This window comes from Bufo gargarizans, chromosome 1 (genome assembly GCF_014858855.1).
Source record: "Bufo gargarizans isolate SCDJY-AF-19 chromosome 1, ASM1485885v1, whole genome shotgun sequence".
Classification (NCBI taxonomy): domain Eukaryota; kingdom Metazoa; phylum Chordata; class Amphibia; order Anura; family Bufonidae; genus Bufo; species Bufo gargarizans.
In genome coordinates, this window is record NC_058080.1 from 78512542 (window position 1) to 78531491 (window position 18950).

General features: G+C 44.2%; 2 protein-coding genes across 3 annotated transcripts in view; one reads left to right on the forward strand and one right to left on the reverse strand.

Moving 5' to 3' along the window:
- Positions 1–375: 375 nt before the first annotated feature.
- On the forward strand, positions 376–13486 carry SOD3 (superoxide dismutase 3). The gene is made up of 2 exons (XM_044296502.1): positions 376–532; positions 11992–13486. The coding sequence occupies exon 2, from the start codon at positions 12005–12007 to the stop codon at positions 12743–12745; it is 741 nt and encodes a 246-aa protein (XP_044152437.1). The 5' UTR covers positions 376–532; positions 11992–12004; the 3' UTR covers positions 12746–13486.
- Positions 13487–17839: 4353 nt separating this feature from the next.
- The window catches only part of CCDC149 (coiled-coil domain containing 149), a 92355-nt gene continuing 91244 nt past the window's right edge, over positions 17840–18950 (reverse strand). For both annotated transcript variants that reach the window (XM_044296520.1, XM_044296512.1), the window contains exon 12: positions 17840–18912. In XM_044296520.1, coding sequence (XP_044152455.1) covers positions 18398–18912 — 515 coding nt within the window. In that variant the 3' untranslated portion in view covers positions 17840–18397. The remainder of the gene's footprint in view (positions 18913–18950) is intronic.

The following is an 18950-nucleotide window of genomic DNA, read 5'->3' on the forward strand; positions in this document are numbered from 1 at the left end:
AGCTGCAATACCATGCTCAGCTGCTATCCACTGGATGATGCTGTGCATGGTATACTGTGAGAAGGTTGCAGCCTCTTCAAACAGGTTTGCTATGTGTCAGGCCCCCACGATCAGATATTAATGACCTATCATAAAGATAGGTCCTCTCAGTATTGTACTTCTGGAAAACCCCTTTACGTTTATTGTCTCATTTTTAAACAATTTGTTTTCTAGATGTTAACTACTTATAATTGTATCCAGACTTTTTCGCCCCTTGTCTAGTAAGAGTCTGTGTTACATCATGTGCCTGTTAAGCAAGTCCTGGAAGTCACCCAAGTCACTGCAGCAGCACAGATTTGTTGTGTACGGTTTATATAACCACTTGTTAATGACTCAGTTCCAAAAATCAAACCCACTGGAATGCAAATTGTAAAGGACTAGTACTCACAGAGGACACTGTGACCACTCCCACAGCAGAGGGTTACAAAACCTCAGCACATCCAAGACTCCACAGACAAGAAGCCTCCTCTCATCTTCACATCTCCAACCCCGGGTAAGTATACGCCAAGTGTAAGCTTCAAATGTGAGATGTAGTAGAGGTAACATCAGGTGAGAATAGCAAAACTGATCAAATAGCACATGCACTCATAAAAAAGAAGAGATAGTAGCATTAAAGAGCTGTCTGCTTCATTGATGATACCAGCTCTCTACCTCTTTATACTCTATATACTCTCTGCACTGATCCAGTCCTAAAGACCAGGACAAGGTGTGGGCATGTAACCCTCTGTATAGGTCAATGTATGCGGGGTCCCATAAGGCTGCCGATTCAGATGTCTCGTCTGCAGTTCACATCAGTGCTTATTTAAAAAAAACTTTATTTACAATAAACTGGCAACGCAAGACGAGTAATATAGAAGTGGAGTCTGTGTCAATAGGACAACATTTGCTGGTTGTGTTGCTTAAAGGCGGAAGATGGAGACGCAGCCCTTGAGGTGTCATCTTGTTTTATTACTATTACACTGCTGCCACTAGACGTGTACCATTTATTCACCTTCGCTGGTGTTTTACGTGTCATTCAGTATTAATAGGAGCAGACATGGTTGTCTGGTTAGAAATGACTGCATTTTCGCACTCCTGAAGCAGCTTTTTTGTAACCGTGTCCCATTCACACGTGTTGATCTGTGACTGTCACAATGAAGGCAAGAGGAGCATATTATCCTATTTATAACCGTTTATCTGTCTTGGTTGAATGTGCTTTATTATTACTAAAATATCCTCTTGCAAATCTGTGCGACACCTTGTATTGTTCATCCTGATCTTCTAGGTTTATAATTAAAATGCCCAAAACTATAGAAGAAGCATTAAACATTTCACAGGCAGGATAGAAGGAAAACTGGGGGTTCTTGGGCTTTCCTTTACTTGGGGCAATAAAATGTTTGTTGCTTTGGCAAAAGCAAAGATTTGTTCCCTGGCCCCCAACATGTGGAGTAAATCCCCCCCAATTACGAGCTTTTTAGCGGGTGTGTTGTCATTGAACCTTTGTTTCCCTTGAGCTTCATAAATGGTTGGATGTTCTACAACTTTACACAAGCATTCACTAATAGATATATACATTCTATACCTCCTGAATCACACGTTAGTAACATGGGTACAGATTCAGTATTGCAGGTCCACTTTAGTAGGATACATCCCATCTGGACATAGACATAAGGTTTTTGGTGCTGACAAATATGGGTGTCTATGGTGAACAGCAGGTTGCCCCCAAGAGCGGACAGGGAACTTAAAGTGGCCCTGGTAAAAAAAAAATACCAAAGTGGCCCCATAATGTAGGAAGGTCCAAATTGACAGAATATGGGGCAACAGAAGTAGGCAGGGTCAACAATACCATAGTGCAGCACAAAATACTTTTCCAGCAGAACTAAATGTCACAGTGAAGCACAAAATGCTGCCACCCTTGCCACAGTATTCAACTGTAACACAATACTGAGGATGGTGGTACAGTTGAGTTCAAGAGGGCACCTGTAGGCATTGGCCAGATACTTAAGTACCAGATCATATACCCAGCCTTCGGATGTAAGGAGGCCTTCAGCTCCCCCTGGGCATTGGTCCACCGGGAAATTTCATTGTAGGGTCATGCGATGAAGAATTTGCTGCCAGTGCTGTGCCCTGCCCTCATATGGACGGCGGGACACGGCTGTGCGCATTGTTATTATTGCCAAGGTTTTGTCAGTGGCCCCCTCGCTCACTGTATTTCATTTTGCCCTATATATAAAAATTTTTGCCCCTCTCCGTATATATTTCATTCATTTTGCCCCCTCATTATTTACTGCTGCCCCCTGCCCTTTCTGAATTCAGACATTACTGCCGCAACACTGAATCGGGGGAAAGGGGGGCCCAATTCAAATTTTGCCTTGGGGCCCATAGAACTCTAGTTACGCCACTGGACGGAAGACAATGAGAAAATCCATCCAGACTGCTAACTAAACAATGGGTTTTCTCACCTATGCTCTCAGCATTAAATGGCAGATTAGGCTTTACGCAGCCAACAGGTCATGCATCTTTCAGGCTTCTGACTCTGAATGAGGCTCTTAGGCCTATATTTATTAACCCAGTAATGATCCCAGTAGTTAGAACTGGGTTTGCCTCAGGCTAGGGGAAAGTGTTGTACTGAAGTGGGGAGGGAATGGAAGGTCCCACTACCAACCTACCCACAATTCCATAAAGAAAATCCAACCCAATAAAACACTTTAAAGAAAAGAGTCTCAGTAAACTGCAACTTTCCTGGATTCTTTTGTCCTATCTATCTCAGCATACACCCCCCAAAAAGACCATTGTATGTTAAAAATATTGTATCTTGAGGGATCACTGAAGTTAAAGGGGTTACCCAATCCTATAAAAATGTCCCCCATATGCCCATGCCCCTCACAATGAATATACCTACCTGGTTCCCCGCTCCCTGCACCGCTCCTGGTCCCCACACCACCGCTGCAGCTCCTCCCCAGTGTCACAGGGGAGCAGCCAATGGCAGGCGGGGACAATGTAGTGGGAAGATAGAAAAAATGTACAATTAATTTTTTATAGGCTTATCAATTTTCAATGGCATAGTATCGCTGAACTGATAAAGTAAAACAGCAAAATAAATAAAAATAAAACATTTTTGCTTCTATGAATAATGAATTTTAACAAAAGGGAAGTGTCACTTTAAGATTGCCACCTGTGTGTTTAGTTTTTATCTCCTAAGGAAGCAATAAGTTATAATAAGAAATGTGGAGCTCATTTTATACATGTTTTTGATGTTAAACAAGTAAAACAGAAATAAAATCATGAATTAAATAATTGAGAAGTTGACAATTTCTTCCGGAGAACTAAACAAATGAGGCTTCCAGAAGACCCCTTCTTTTGATGTTCCTATTTTGGATTTTTGAAGTGCAATGGCTGTACTTGTACTTCCTGCCTTCTAGTAAAATACTACACTTTTAGACCTCATGCGCACAACCGTATCTGTTTCGCGGTCCGCAAACAGCGGAAGCGGTCTATGTACAGTCAGCATTTTGCAGACAATATAGCACATCAGTACCCTCTTGAAGAGGCTGTCCACGTAGGACAATCTAGAAGCCGGAACTTGCCACGTGTCCTATTAGCCAGGGCTGAGAATACTGTAAAATACGGCTTCTGCTCTGCGCGACCATCCATGCATTACACATACAATGATTTCTCTGGCCGTCATATAACGCTGCACTCGTTCTGAACGTTATGTCAACTTGACCTTGCGTAGCCTGTACTAGACTGATACATAGAAACCGCTGGTATAGTAAGAAAGTCCTGCAGTGTGGTCAGGCCTTAGGGGAAGCTGGTGCTGTCTCCATGTGTAACCCCGGTTATTACTTCATTATTGAACATCTCGCGGCTGAATCTTCCATCTTACGCTCCACTGGGCCACAAACTCTGATTCTATTCCCCATCAACATTTCTGCTCCCTTTGATAATTTAACTACAGGTTATTGATATCCCCGTAGTTGACGGAAAAAGTAAAGTTTTCCAACATATCTAAGCATTTTCCTTCATTACTTTCATAGAAAACCCTTGGATATTTTTTACTTATAATTCTTTATAGCGGGACGGGCAGTGGTAGGTTTCCTTTTAATGATGACATCTAACTTCTCCTGACATGTCTGTTTTAGTAACTACTTGCATCCCCCATGTAATACCAATTCTAAATGAATGAATTGCTAGTAGTTTGCACTGAAGGTTCAGATGGGTGTTACCAGTTTGGGGTGTGTCCCTGCACAGTCTGACAGTATCCATTAAGTACTGCCAGTGTCAGACTGTGCAGGAACCCACCCCAACTGGTAACACCCATATGGACCTTTGGATGTTACCAATTCATTCACAACTTCTAGCAGGAATATTACAGGATTGGCACAACATAGAGTGATAAGTATAGATGTTCCAGAAGTGTTATTACATGGGGAATGCAAGTAGTCACTAAAACAGATATGTCAGAAGAGACTGGTCCACTTTAAACCAGGAGTGGACAACTTGTGGCTTGCAATGTCACTCTGTATGGTTCCACCCATTGGGACATACTTATTTAATGCATTGAATGGAGTGTTGTTACTAGAGATGAGCGAATTTCATATTTTGAAAATTCGCTCACACTTCATTTGGTGGTAAAATCAGAATTGCGTTATGGATTCTGTTACCACGGACCATCACGCAATTCTATGACGGAATGCATAACGGAATCCCTTTAGCGGCATTCCGTCATAATAGAAGTCTATGGGCTGCAAAACAGATCCGTCCCGTTTCCGTTATGCAGGGGAGTCTGGCAGTCTCATCAACACTGGGAATCTGATCTGAGGTCTGATTATCATTGGGAATCTGATCTGAGGTCTGATTATCATTGGGAGTCTGATCTGAGGTCTGAATAACATTGTGAGTCTAATGACATTTTTTTTTTCTTATTTTTCTCTTCTAAAACCTAGGTGCGTCTTATAGAGTGAAAAATATGATAATTTTAAAACGCACTACTGCTATATGTACCATGCTGATACATTTGAGGTTTTTAGAGGGCATATTGACCACAAACCTGCCAAGGCAAGGCAAACTCCTTTAGGGGGTCCCGCTCGTTTGGGTCAAAACCTTTGCAATAAACTCAGGGTATGCAGGAGGCAGCCTTATTCCATACCAATTAAAAACAGTCTTGGACAGGTGGGAGAAGTGTAGGACCAAGATGGAGGAAGTTAACCCCCCAACTATACAACGCAAAAGGAAGCTAGCCAGCTCTTCCTAAGGTCTTGCTGACATCTGTATTGGATTCTTCATGGCAGATTAAAGGGGTTGTCCGGGTTCAGAGCTGAACCCGGACATACCCTTATTTTCACCAAGGCAGCCCCCCTGAGGCTAGCATCGGAGCATCTCATGCTCCGATGCGCTCCCGTGCCCTGCGCTAAATCGCGCAGGGCAAGGTCTCTTTTGTTTTCAAAAACACATTGCCGGGCAGAAACTTCGGTGTTCGGTGACGTCACTGGCTCTGATGGGCGGGCTTTAGCACTACCGTTTTACTGGCTAGGGCAGCGCTAAATACTGCCCATCTGTGCCGGTGATGTCACCGGGCTTCCTGGCAGCTCCATGGAGAGCCCTAGTACGTCACCGGATCTCCAAAAAATGCCTTTGCCCTTTAAGTCATGTCAGAAAAATAGCACCCAGCATTATTTTTGCTGGTAAAATGATGTACCCCATTATAAATCAAGGGAATCAGATGGACTCTGTTGATGTCCATCATATGCTGGACCTGTCATAGCTTTAATTCCATTTTAGTGCTCATATGACGCCTCAGAAGAATGGACTTGCTAACACAGGTGTGAATTCAGCCTAAGGGCTCATGCACATGAACGTATTTTTTGTCTGTGTCTGTTTTTTGTCAGCTCCAACCCCCTCCAAACTAGAGCGTAAGTGCTGCTAAGTCCGGTTATGTAATTTCTTTTTTCATGCTCCCTTTCATTCTGCTGTGCTCCTACAAACCAGCAGTAAAATGCATTCAGAGGACATTAAAGGGTTTCTATCACCTCGTTTTGACATAATTAGCTATCAGACACTAGCGATCCGCTAGTGTCTGCTCTACCAAACAATGCTATTATAATAGCTTTGTGTGCAGCCGTTTGCCTAAAAAACAAATTTGTATTGATATGCTAATGAGCCTCTAGGTGCGCGTCTGTATTCGGCACAGGTGCAGTGACTGTCTGAACGCTCCCTGCGCCGGCATCTCCACTGCGCCTGCGCCATCTGTTCCTCGGAGCACTCTGACGTAATCGGCGCAGGCGCAGTGGAGATGTCTGTGCAGTGAGCGGTCAGACATTCACTGCACCTGCGCCGAATACCAGTGGCGTCGCCAGGGGGGGGCCAGAGGGGGCCACGGCCCCCCCAACATCATGCTGGGCCCCCCCATGTGCCCCCCCAACTAAAATGCGCCCCCCCCAAGCGTCCCTGCTGCCAGCAGCATTCACTTGACTGATCCGAGTTCAGCTCAGTCACAGTCTCTCTCTCACCTCACGCTGCTGGCAGCAGGGACGCAGGGAGCCGGAGCCTGAGGGAGGGACGGGGAGGAGCGTAATATGATCTCAGAGTGGAAGCTGCTTCTGCCAGCCCCACCCCTCCCCGCCCACCAACCAATCACCGACCAGAGCTGAGGGGGCAAGGCAAGCACACTAGCAGCTCTGAGTCGTCTGAGTCACACAGGGGAGTCTAAGAATAGAAATGAATCGAATGAGTCACAAGTTAAAAGAATCTAAAGATCCGACTTAGTTTGTGACTCATTCGATTCATTGAGTTAAAAGAGCCGTGAGTCCGAGGGTAGAACAGCTAAGGCTACTTTCACACTAGCGCTTGATCGGATCCGTTCTGAACGGATCCGATCATATTAATGCAGACGGAGGCTCCGTTCAGTACGGATCCGTCTGCATTAATAACTTAGAAAAATTTCTAAGTGTGAAAGTAGCCTGAGCGGATCCGTTCAGACTTTCAATGTAAAGTCAATGGGGGACGGATCCGCTTGAAGATTGAGCCATATGGTGACCTCTTCAAGCGGATCCGTACCCATTGACTTACATTGTAAGTCTGGACGGATCCGCTCGCCTCCGCACGGCCAGGCGGACAGCTGAGCGCTGCAAGCAGCGTTCAGCTGTCCGCCTGTCCGTGCGGAGGCGAGCGGAGCGGAGGCTGAACGCCGCCAGACTGATGCAGTCTGAGCGGATCCGCTCCATTCAGACTGCATCAGGGCTGGACGGAGGCGTTTGGGTCCGCTCGTGAGCCCCTTCAAACGGAGCTCACGAGCGGACCGACGAACGCTAGTGTGAAAGTAGCCTTACACTGAGGCTGAGGCTGCTTTTGTTGCAGCAGTGATAAGATTAAGGGACAGGAGAAGTGACAGATGACACAAGAGTTTAGATTACAGGTTGAATTAAATTAACCCTTTAGAATCAAATTGGCTTCTCAGGAGATATATATGTTAAAGTCATCTCATTCAGTAGCTATATAACTAAGGGCCCTTTCACACTTGCGTTGTCCGGATCCGGCGTGTACTCCACTTGCCGGAATTACACGCCGGATCCGGAAAAATGCAAGTGTACTGAAAGCATTTGAAGACGGATCCGTCTTCAAAATGCTTTCAGTGTTACTATGGCAGCCAGGACGCTATTAAAGTCCCGGTTGCTATAGTAGTAGTGAGGAGCGGGGGAGCGGTATACTTACAGTCCGTGCGGCTCCCGGGGCGCTCCAGAATGACGTCAGAGCGCCCCATGCGCATGGATGATGTGTACATGCGATCACGTCATCCATGCGCCTGGGGCGCCCTGACGTCACTCTGGAGCGCCCCGGGAGCCGCACGGACGGTAAGTATGCTGCTCCCCCTGCTCCACACTACACTTTACCATGGCTGCCAGGACTTTAGCGTCCCGGCAGCCATGGTTACCATTCAGAAAAAGCTAAACGTCGTATCCGGCAATGCGCCGAAACGATGTTTAGCTTAAGGCCGGATCCGGATCAATGCCTTTCAATGGGCATTAATTCCGGATCCGGCCTTGCGGCAAGTCTTCAGGATTTTTGGCCGGAGCAAAAAGTACTGCATGCTGCGGTATTTTCTGCGGCCAAAAAACGTTCCGTTCCGGAACGGAAGACGTCCTGATGCATCCTGAACGGATTTCTCTCCATTCAGAATGCATGGGTATAATCCTGATCAGGATTCTTCCGGCATAGAGCCCCGACGACGGAACTCTATGCCGGATCCGGACAACGCAAGTGTGAAAGGGGCCTAAGGGTGGGTTCACATCACCTTTATGGATTGTACTGTCAGTGTCAGACTGTTGTCACTGTGGGTAACAATGCACAACAGACAACAATTCACATTGCACACCACAGTGACAGCTTCTGACTCCTGTCTGACTCCTGAGTCCTCCTGTCCGGCGTCAGCCTCAGCTTCCCTTTACTATAATAAATCACTCAATACTAGTAATCAGAGTTCAGAGAGAGCTGAAGAAGACGAGCCGACTGCACCGAGTCAGCAGCGCAGCAAGTAGTGAGTGAATCGAATGTATCAAGCATCTGCGCATGCGCACCGGCACCTAGAGTCTTCGGTTCACTTGCGAGTCAGCTCAGCAGTCTGACTCACCAAGTGAACCGAATATCCGATTCATGAATTGGTTCATTTGAATGAGCTGATTCAAATGAACCGATTCACCTAAAAGATCCGAACTTCCCATCACTAAGCGGCGGTGCAGGGGAGGGAGAGGCGCGCCGCCTGAGCCATACAGCGTGGGACACAGGCCAGAAGAGGCCTGCATCGCATCGCTGACACTGAGGTAAGTATAATTTTTTTTTTACAATAGTGATACTTGGGGGGGGGGGGGGGACTTACCTAATAATGGCACATGATGGGGGGGCTTACTTAATAATGGCACATTGGGGGGGGACTTACTTAATAATGGCACATGAAGGGGGGGTACTTACTTATCAATGGCACATGATGGGGGGGCCTTAATACTGGCACATGATGGGGGGCTTAATACTGGCACATGATGGGGGGGACCTAATACTGGCACATGATGGGGGGACCTAATACTGGCACATGATGGGGGGCTTATTACTGGCACGTAATGTGGGTCTTATTACTGGCACGTGGAGTCATCTACGGGGGCACTAAGAAGGGGTAATTTATACTTGCAAAATTATGGGGGACATTGAGGGCATCTACTGGGGCATTTTATACTGGTACATTATGGGGGCACTAGGAGGGAGGGGGAGAGGAGCACTATGGGGCATTTACTGGGGGCACTATATAGGGGTATTTTATACTGGCACATTATGGGGGACATTAGCTCAACTGGGGGCATAAGGGGGTATTTTTTGCATTGTCACATTATAAGGAGAATTATTACTACCGGGGGGCATTATGGTGGGCTTTATTACCCCCCCCCCCCCCATGGTATGACCCCCTAGTAGCAGCACCGGCCTCTCCCTGCTCTGCTATCCCTCTGCCTCTTCTCCAAATCCTTATTATGAAATCTTTCTCATTAGGATAAAACACATCAGCTCCGCCGAGCCCCCGGCCAAGTGTGGAAGTGGCGTCCGAGACCCCCAAGGGCCAAGCCAAGTAACTGTAAGTCTTCATGTCAAATATGTTTGTTATACACATATAGCCTACACTGTGCCCCACAATATACAGTATACCGCCACGCTGTGCCCCACAATATATAGTATACCAGTACACTGTGGAGTCTGTTCTATAAGCACCCTTGTTCTGTGGCGGTGGACAGAAAATAATCTGGAAGTGCCCCTCCCGAGACCAGGCTCTGATCCGCCACTGGTCTGGACCGCTCACAGGAGTGTACATTTCTTCTAAACTGTAATCCGTATCCTCTGACCTGCAGAAATCATCACTCGCTCGATAAGAACTAACAGGCAGTACCTGTAGGCTGTAGCCTGGCCCTGTTTCCGAAGCTAGCCGAGTGGTGTAAGGTTAAGGTACTAGTAGAGATGAGCGGCCGCTTAATCCTGATTTAAAGTTAAAGTTACTTCAGGTTATGGATTACGGTTTAGAAATGTCAAATGTACACTCCTGTGAGTGGCGCGGAGGGGGATCTGTGGATGGCACTGTTATAGGGAGGGGGATCTGTGGATGACACTGTTATGGAGGGGGAAATGGGGATGACACTGTCATGGGGTGGATCTGTGGATGACACATATAGCATAAGATGCTATACATTACACGGTATGTGGCATCCACAGATCCCCCCCATAGCAGTGTCATCCACAGACAGCTGGACTTTTCTTCCATGTTGCGGTTTTAGGTATTGGGTAAAGTATCGCAGCATTTCTAAGTGTACTTGTGTAAATGTATCGTTGTTATAGCTGCCCCCCCTACTTTTGTCCTGGCCCCCAGTGTGCCCCCCCCCCCCCAAAATTTGAAAGCTAGAGACGCCACTGCCGAATACAGACGCACACGGCGCAGGCGCGAGAATTTGTCCGCTGGCTCAGAGGGAGGATCGCATTCCAGAGATGGGCGGGCTGGAGGGACGCACTGGGTGGCATTTTGTGTGAGTAGACCGAGCCTCTAGGTGCTGAAAAGACGCCCCCATAGCACCTAGAGGCTCATTAGCATATTTTTTGGGAAAAGGGCTGCACACAAAGGTATTATAATAGCATTGTTTGGTAGAGCAGACACTAGCGGATCGCTAGTGTCTGATAGCTAATTATGTCAAAACGAGGTGATAGAAACCCTTTAATGTTGAAGCACATAATGGAGAGGCCTCAAAGTGGAGTCCTGGTTTGGGGGAGCACAGCATCGGAATGCAAGCGAGTATGAAGATAAAAATTACACAACAGGTCTCACATACACTATACACGGCTTAGACTACCTTCACACCTCCGGTTCTTATTCTGGCAGGCTGTTTCAGCAGAAAACAACCTGCCGGAATTCTCCAGATCTGGCGCTGCTGGTTGAGGATGGAATGTCCGCCAGCCCCGTTAGCTATAGGGTCGTGCGGATAGATCCGTAATCAGAGAAGCGGAGACCCGGCTGGACATAAACTGCTGCATGCCGTGTGTCTGGACGGGTCTCCCCTTGTCTGTTGGAACAGCCATGCCGGAGTTTCACACCGGAGGTATGAAAGTAGCCTTACTGTTTTTTTTTTTTTTGGAGCTTGTCAGACTCCCTTTAAGGTATGGACTCAGTAACATGCTACTTTTCTCAGAGATTCAGGAAGAAACAACTGAAATGTACAGAAGATGCAGAATTCTCCATTTATACATAGTCAATTCCACAAGGTCCGTGTACTGCTCTATATGCGGGGGATATGCCCCAAGACATAACATCTTTTAGGCCTAGTTCAGACTTTAGTGATTTGTAAACCAAAACCTCCATAAATAAGGTAGCATGGAAAGATCTAGACTGTCTTTTTAACCTGCATCTGTTTTTGGCTGAAAATCACTGATACAAATCACTGACAGCAAAAGAGGGCTTCTACTGACAGTATAAACTAGAATATCCGTAGATCAGTCACTTGTCTGGTTGTGTAAAAGGCTGAATTACTAAGGAGGTTTGTGTTTTTGACAAGTGCTGGATTATTGGATGATTGATTAATTGAACATATAGCACTATACACACAGACTGTATACAAATGTAGAGGATAGACAGATACGAGATAGAGATGGACTGACAGACAGATATGAGATAGATAAATAGATATAGATATTAGATAGATATGAAATAAATAGATGGATAGATGAGATCGATAGATAATAGATAGTAAATCATTATATATATATTATATAGGTATGGTTAATTAATATAGAGATGGACAGACAGACATATGATAGATAGAATAAATAGATGGATAGATCGTTGGCACACATTATATAATTTGCTATCCTTTTTGTGATGGACATTCCTTTTCTTACTGTGATCTACAGAAACACATTTCACCAAATAACTTACCAGAGATTTCCTCTTTCTTATAGACATCAGTAAACCATGTGTTGTGCTCTTTACCTGAGTGCTATAATCTTCATCTCAATTAGCTTTGGGATCAGAGCAGACGTGGAAGAACCCTACCAACCTGAAACTTTAACGGATCTATCCAAAAAAGTGAATGAGTTATGGGTCACTCTTCTGAATGGAATTCCACTTTGGAGCAATTCTGATAGAACCATCCATGCCATTTGTAACTTACAACCAAATCCAAAACTGGATGCAGCCGAGCTCCAAATCACAGGCAAGGTTTTGTTTAAGCAAATCTATCCAAATGGCAAGTTAGAAGCAGTCTTTACTGTGCATGGATTTCCTGACGATGTCAATCAAACCATGAGAGCCATTCATATCCATAGCTATGGTGACCTTAGCAATGGCTGTGACTCTACTGGTGGACATTTCAATCCCCATTCTGTAAATCATCCCGGCCACCCTGGAGATTTTGGAAATTTTCGTGTCCGAAGTGGGAAGATCCAACAACACCTTACAAATCTTGAACCTACGCTCTTTGGACCGTTTTCTGCAATCGGAAGATCAATTGTTGTCCACAAGTTGGCAGATGACCTTGGTAAAGGCAATAACCAGCCCAGCTTGGAAAATGGAAATGCCGGCACACGTCTAGCTTGCTGTGTTATCGGTTCCACCACAAGCAGCAGTTGGGATAATTACATTCAAGAGAACGCAAGCCAAAAGAGTCCAAGAGTCTCAAGACGTGTTAGCAAAGTACGAAAAGCCAAAAACTGAACCAATTCTTATAACGGACCTGTCACCCCTCCTGACATGTCTGTTTTATTAACTATATGCATTCCCCATCTTTATAATACTTCTGGGGCATCTATTATTGTGACTCTATGATGTGCCATTCCTTTATTATTCCTGCTAGATGTTATGAATGAATTAATAGCAGTCTGCAATGAAGGCCCAGATGGGTGTTACCAATTAGGGTGTGTCCCTGCGCAGTCTGATACCAGCAGCACTACTTGGACAGAGTCAGACACGCTCAATACTGGTAACACCCAGCAGAACCTTTACTGCAGACTGCTGGCAATTTATTTGTAAACTTCTAGCAGGAATAATAAAGGAATAACAGAGCTGAGACTCATAAGTATAGATGCTCCAGAATTGTTATTACATGGAGAACCTATGTAGTTACTAAAACAGACATGTCAGGAGAGGTGACAAGACCTCTTTAAAGAGAACCTGTCACCACAAAATACAATGCAATCTGCAGGCAGCATGTTATAGAGCAGGAGGAGCAGAGCAGATTTATATAGTTTTCTGGGGAAAGATTCAGTATAACCTGTAATTTTATACATTTCAGTCTCTGCTCTTTCTAAACTCAGTTGTACACCAGGGCCGTCTTATCAGTGACTGACAGCTTTCTATGTATACACACTTACACACAGAATACTATCAATCACTGATAACACCACCCCTGTGTACAGCCAACAGTGACTGACAGCTATCTCTGTATACACACTTACACACAGAATGCTATCAATCACTGATAACACCTTCCCTGTGTACAGCTATCCCTGTATACACACTTACACAGAGAATACTATTACTGATAACACTTCCCCCATGTACAACTATCAGTGACTGACAGCTATCTCTGTATACACACTTACACAGAGAATACTATCAATCACTGATAGCTGTACACAGGGGAGGTGTTATCAGTGACTGACAGCTATCTTTGTATACACACAGAGAATGCTATCAATCACTGATAACACCTCCCCTGTGTACAACTGAAGTCAGAAAGATATAAATGTATAAAGGACAAGTTATACTGATTTTTATTCCGACAAAACGATATATCAATCTGCTCAGCTCCTCCTGCTCTATAAAAAGCTGACTGCAGATTACACTGCATTTTGTGGGGACAAGTCCTCTTCAATGGCCGATAATTGCTTAGCCCTATTTAGCTTTTAGAACTTGTTTCTATTACTATGGACATATTTTGGTCTTCATAAAGATGATCAATGCCCTCGTTACTCTCCACCATACTTGTGCATTGCTTTAAAATATGTATGCCCTGGTGATCTAAAGAGGCAATTAAATAAAAAGACAACTAAAGTACTAGCAGCGTTTCCCGTATTTCCTATGCACCTAGATCTTGTTTTATTTGCGATCCAAATGAAAAAAAATCTTCCTCTTCCAGCACAAGAGCCTATAAAAATAGTAAGATTACAGAAGGGGGATGAGACTTTTTCTGCTAGATGTCTGGGAGTTTGCTGCAATAGAAACCTAAAATCCTTTAGCTGTGTTGCTGCACCAATACTAAATGTTTTTCTGCCCAGGTGTGTCATGGTTCCACCACATCTGCATGTGAACAATGTCCAAAACAATCAGAACCACAGCTTCCTCTGGGCTATCTACATCCGTCAGACCACTCGCGTTTAGTCCAAACAGGAAACTCCTTTATTTATATCATTTCCATAAAATACATCTACATGTAGTCAGAACTCTTTCATGCTGAAGTCTAATCCATCAGATCCTGTCACGTAACGTTTCAGCAGGTGCTGCCCTTTTCTCATGCTTAAAAGACAAGATCCCCCCCATTCTTCAATGTTACAATGTTTCTCGCACTGAACTCGCTTATCTGAAACTAGCCTAAGGATAGGGAGGAGCCTGTTTGTTACGCATGAAGAAGGGGGATGCGACCTCCGAAACGTGGCGTGGCAGGACCTGACGGATGAAAGAGTTCTCACTACTTGTACTGATTTAATGGAAGGGATATGAATAAAGGAGTTTCCTGTTTGAACTACTTAAACAAGAGTGGTCTGACTTATGTATAATCGATATAGGAAGGTGGGATTGTTCTGCAGCAGAATCCTTCCAGTTAAGGGTTTTTGTGGCAGTTTTTGATAGTTTTTTTTTGCCACAGGTGGGTTGGAAAAGAATGAGAAATATTAAAGGAAGGACTTGGGATACATTCAGATGACCTCATGCGGTCCGCAAAAAAATGGATCCGGAAAAAATAGGGATGACGTCCGTGTGCATTCTGTATTTTGCAGACAATAATAGGACATGTTCTATTCTTTTGCAGAACGGACATACGGAATCGGAATGCACACGGCCGTTTTTTTTAATTTTTTTGCGAACCCAATTAAATTAATAGTTCTGTATACAGTCCGCAAAAGAAAGGAATGAACACAGAAAGAAAATACGTTCGTGTACATGAGCCCCAAGTCTATACTTCGTGCTTGATCCACTGGGTCACGGCTGCAGCCATATTGGCTGAGCAGGCATTTTCAGTTTGTTGAGATGGAACCAACATGTACAGTATATACCAGTGACCCAGAAAGCATTGGCACTATATTGTGAGGTATTACTTCTTTTATTTATTTAACCCACTCTCCATTTGCAAAATGTTTTCCCTACTAGACAATACCTGTAATGGGGTTGTCTGGGTTTTAGAGATTGGTGGGGGTCTAACACCCGGCACCCCTACAGACCAGGAGTTTACAGTAGCTGCTGGTGGCGGAAATAACAGAGGATGGAGGCAAATGCCTATGTAGCGGCCATGCCAGGCTAGTGCAGCTCCGCTCCCATTCACCTGAATAGTGGTGATATAGGTCATTAGTCACCAGAACCTGGGCAAGTGTTTTATCTGTGACATCTTGGCAGGTCATAGAGAAAGATTTGGTCCCAACACAACAAACAATTCAATTAGTTTTTGTAAATGGAACACTTGTTGGGAAGTGGCCAATTTTTCCTTGAAAAAATTTTGATGCATCAATGGTATGTGTTCCAACAAGTGACAAAAATTTCCGAGCAAGGGTGTTTTTTATGTGATACGATGTCTACCCAAAAGTGGAGAAAGTCATAAGGGGGATAAAATCTCATACAAGATAGGCATATTCTTTATTTCCCAACCCATGTTCAAATAATGTTGGTCAGCTTACAATATCATCATGGTAAAATAAGAAAAATCACTCTAAATGTCATTTAAAGGGATTGTCCCATCTGGGCATTTATGCCATATCCAGAGATAAGTGTATGTTCCACCTCTGGGACTTGCTCCTGTCTCAAGAACAGGACACTATAATAAGCTTAAAGGGGTTGGCCACTTGTGACCAAGGTGTATGGAAGATGACTACCGTATATGGCACTTATAAATATAGCCTTTGTTGATATTCTGTGCCGGTTGCCATTTTCATAAGCCATGTCCCCTTGTTAGGCAGATCTTCTGTGCTGTCCACAAAGATGTCCTGTCCATAAGATGGCTGCTGATGGAGGAACATGTTACCAGGCACATCACTCAGCCTCCTCCATTCAAAAGCAATTCACTAAACTCCTAACACAGCAAGTGCAGTGTATATGAATGGAGGAGGCATCACATGGAGGTCATTTGTCTGGTCACATGACCCTCCAACATCAGCCATTTTATGGACAGGACCCCTGTGAGGAAAGCACAACAGACTTGGCAAACAAGGAGGCATATCTTATAAAATATAGAATTTAAACAAAGGCTATATTAGTAAGTGCCATACAGTCATCTTACAAACACATTAATCAACAATAATCAGAGAGTGGCCATCCCCTTTAAGTGATTGAAGAGCAGGCTGTGCAAGCATGTCTCTCCATTCACTGCTATGGAACTTAGAAAATAGCCAAGCACGCTTACTCTGCTATTTTCGGAAGTCCCATTGCAGTGAATGGAGAAAGCTGTGCTTGCACAGGCTGCTCTCCATTCACTGCAGTGCGTCAAGAGGTTCTAGAGATAAGAGCGGGTCCCAGAGGTGGTATCTTCTGAATATGCCATAAATATTCAGAGGAGACAACCCCTTTAAGTATACAAAGCAACATAACGCAATACACCCTGTGCACAGATGTGCCTTATATTTCTCTTCAGCATATCTAACATTTGTACAGAAGCCTCTAAGTAGATTTTTGTGCTTCGCAATTCTACAGGATCTAGAAAAACAGACGGGACGACCAATATTGGAAAACTCTACCTCATCGGGCAGGGAACAGCAGACATATAGAAGAGTTCTGCATGTATCACAATGTGGTAAAACAGGCAAATAAATCAACGTAACACATGCTAGTAATATAAATTAATGAATAATTTAACGAAAATGTACGTCTTACATCAAATACATTGAAATAAAGCTGCTTCCTTCATAGAGATTGAAAATTCCTAATTGAGAAATTGCAGTCAAGGTCTAACCCCATTAGGGATATGGTTGATATCTGTAGGGCTCATAGTCCTTTGCTGTCCTATCTGTCAATGAAAAAAAGCAACTAAAAAGTGAGGATCAAACACACAGCTATCTGACATCCCATTCATACACAGAGAATGTCCTTTTTGGTCACTGCACGAACAAAATCAATGGAACAACACATGGAAATGTCCTTGACGTTCCTGATTTCGAGCAGTTGCATCAGTAAAAACAAATAAATGAATGAAGATATATGGCCTTAAAGGACATCTGTCAGCAGATTTGTACCCGTGACACCAGCTGATCTGTTACATGTGCGCTTGGCAGCTGAAGGCATCTGTGTTGGTCCCATGTTCATATGTGTCCTGATTGCTGAGAAAAATGGTGTTTTAATATACGAGCCTCTAGGAGCAACGGGGGCGTTGCCGTTACACCTAGAGGATCTGCTCTCTCTGCAACTGCCACGTCCTTTCCTTTTTGATTGACCAGGCCAGGCATTATGATGTTCTCACTGCCTGACCCCGTCAGAGTGGAGAAGATGCGGCAGTTGTAGCAAGAGCAGAGCCTCTAGGAGTAATGACGACGCCCCTGTTGCTCCTAGAGGCTCCTTTGCATATACTTAAACATCATTTTTCTCAGCAATGCGGACACATATGAACATGGGACCAACACAGATGTCTTCAGCTGCCAAGTGCACATATAACAGGTCAGCCAGCGTCATAGGTACAAGTCTGCTGACGGATGATCTTTAAATCTTTGGTAACCACAATATAAGCATGCTTCTGTGACTATGCCCATGACTAATAATATATTAGTATATAGTTCTAGTAATTAAAATGTATTCATGATAAAAATGGAAAGCCGCACGATTTTCCAATATACTTTACTCAATCCTTCATGGTCTTCAAGATGTCTACTTACAGTTTTTATTAAATAAGAACATTCCAGATGATAAGAACTCACCTTGTCCGTGTGATAATCACAGAGGTGTTTCTAATACCTGTAACCAGCCCTGAACCTGTGTGATCACCTCATGGGCAAGAACGATGGACTATGGTATGTGAGAAAAAAATGGATGACTGCAGAGATCTATAAAAGCCTCAGAAATGTATACAGGAGACATAAGGAAAACTGCATAACTATTCATTATAGAATGAATAAGTACAATATTTCAAGTCAGGCAAACACACAACACAGGTCTTTATTAGCCAGACGGGTTCAGTCATGATCCATGGTAATCTGTCGACTGAACGATTTCAGAATTGCAGACACTCTCTAAAGATTCATCCAGGTTATCTTTTCTGTCCAAGCCATTTTCAAGTTTATTTTCATTGTTCTCCAAGCTAATATCAACAGTTCCCCGAGTTCCATCCAAGCTGGATGGTGATAATCGCTCTTCTTCCAGTTTTACGGTGGGTTCAGGACTGGACAATGGAGTCTCAAAAGAATCAAGAGGAGGTGGATCTTCTGCAATAGTGTGACCTTCTCCAGAACTTATAATGTGGTTTTCCTCCAACTCAACAGATGGCAGTTCCTCGGCTAGGTCAATAATTTGCTCCCCAGCATTCTCCAAATGTTTTTTCTCTGAGCAGAGAAGAGGTATTAAAGGATGAAGATACATGTTCTCGTAAGTATTACCTAGTGGATCTTGGGAACTCTCCAGTATCTGATTGGAGTCCTTTTTCACTGGCTTGCCCACATCACTAGAACATCTCTCCACGTCAGGCTGTCTGTGTGCTACACATACAAAGAATCAATGACATCCATTAAAAACA

Excerpts from the sequence above, each read along its gene's own strand:
- SOD3 (XM_044296502.1), top strand. The coding sequence starts at position 12,005 with ATGTGTTGTGCTCTTTACCTGAGTGCTATAATCTTCATCTCAATTAGC.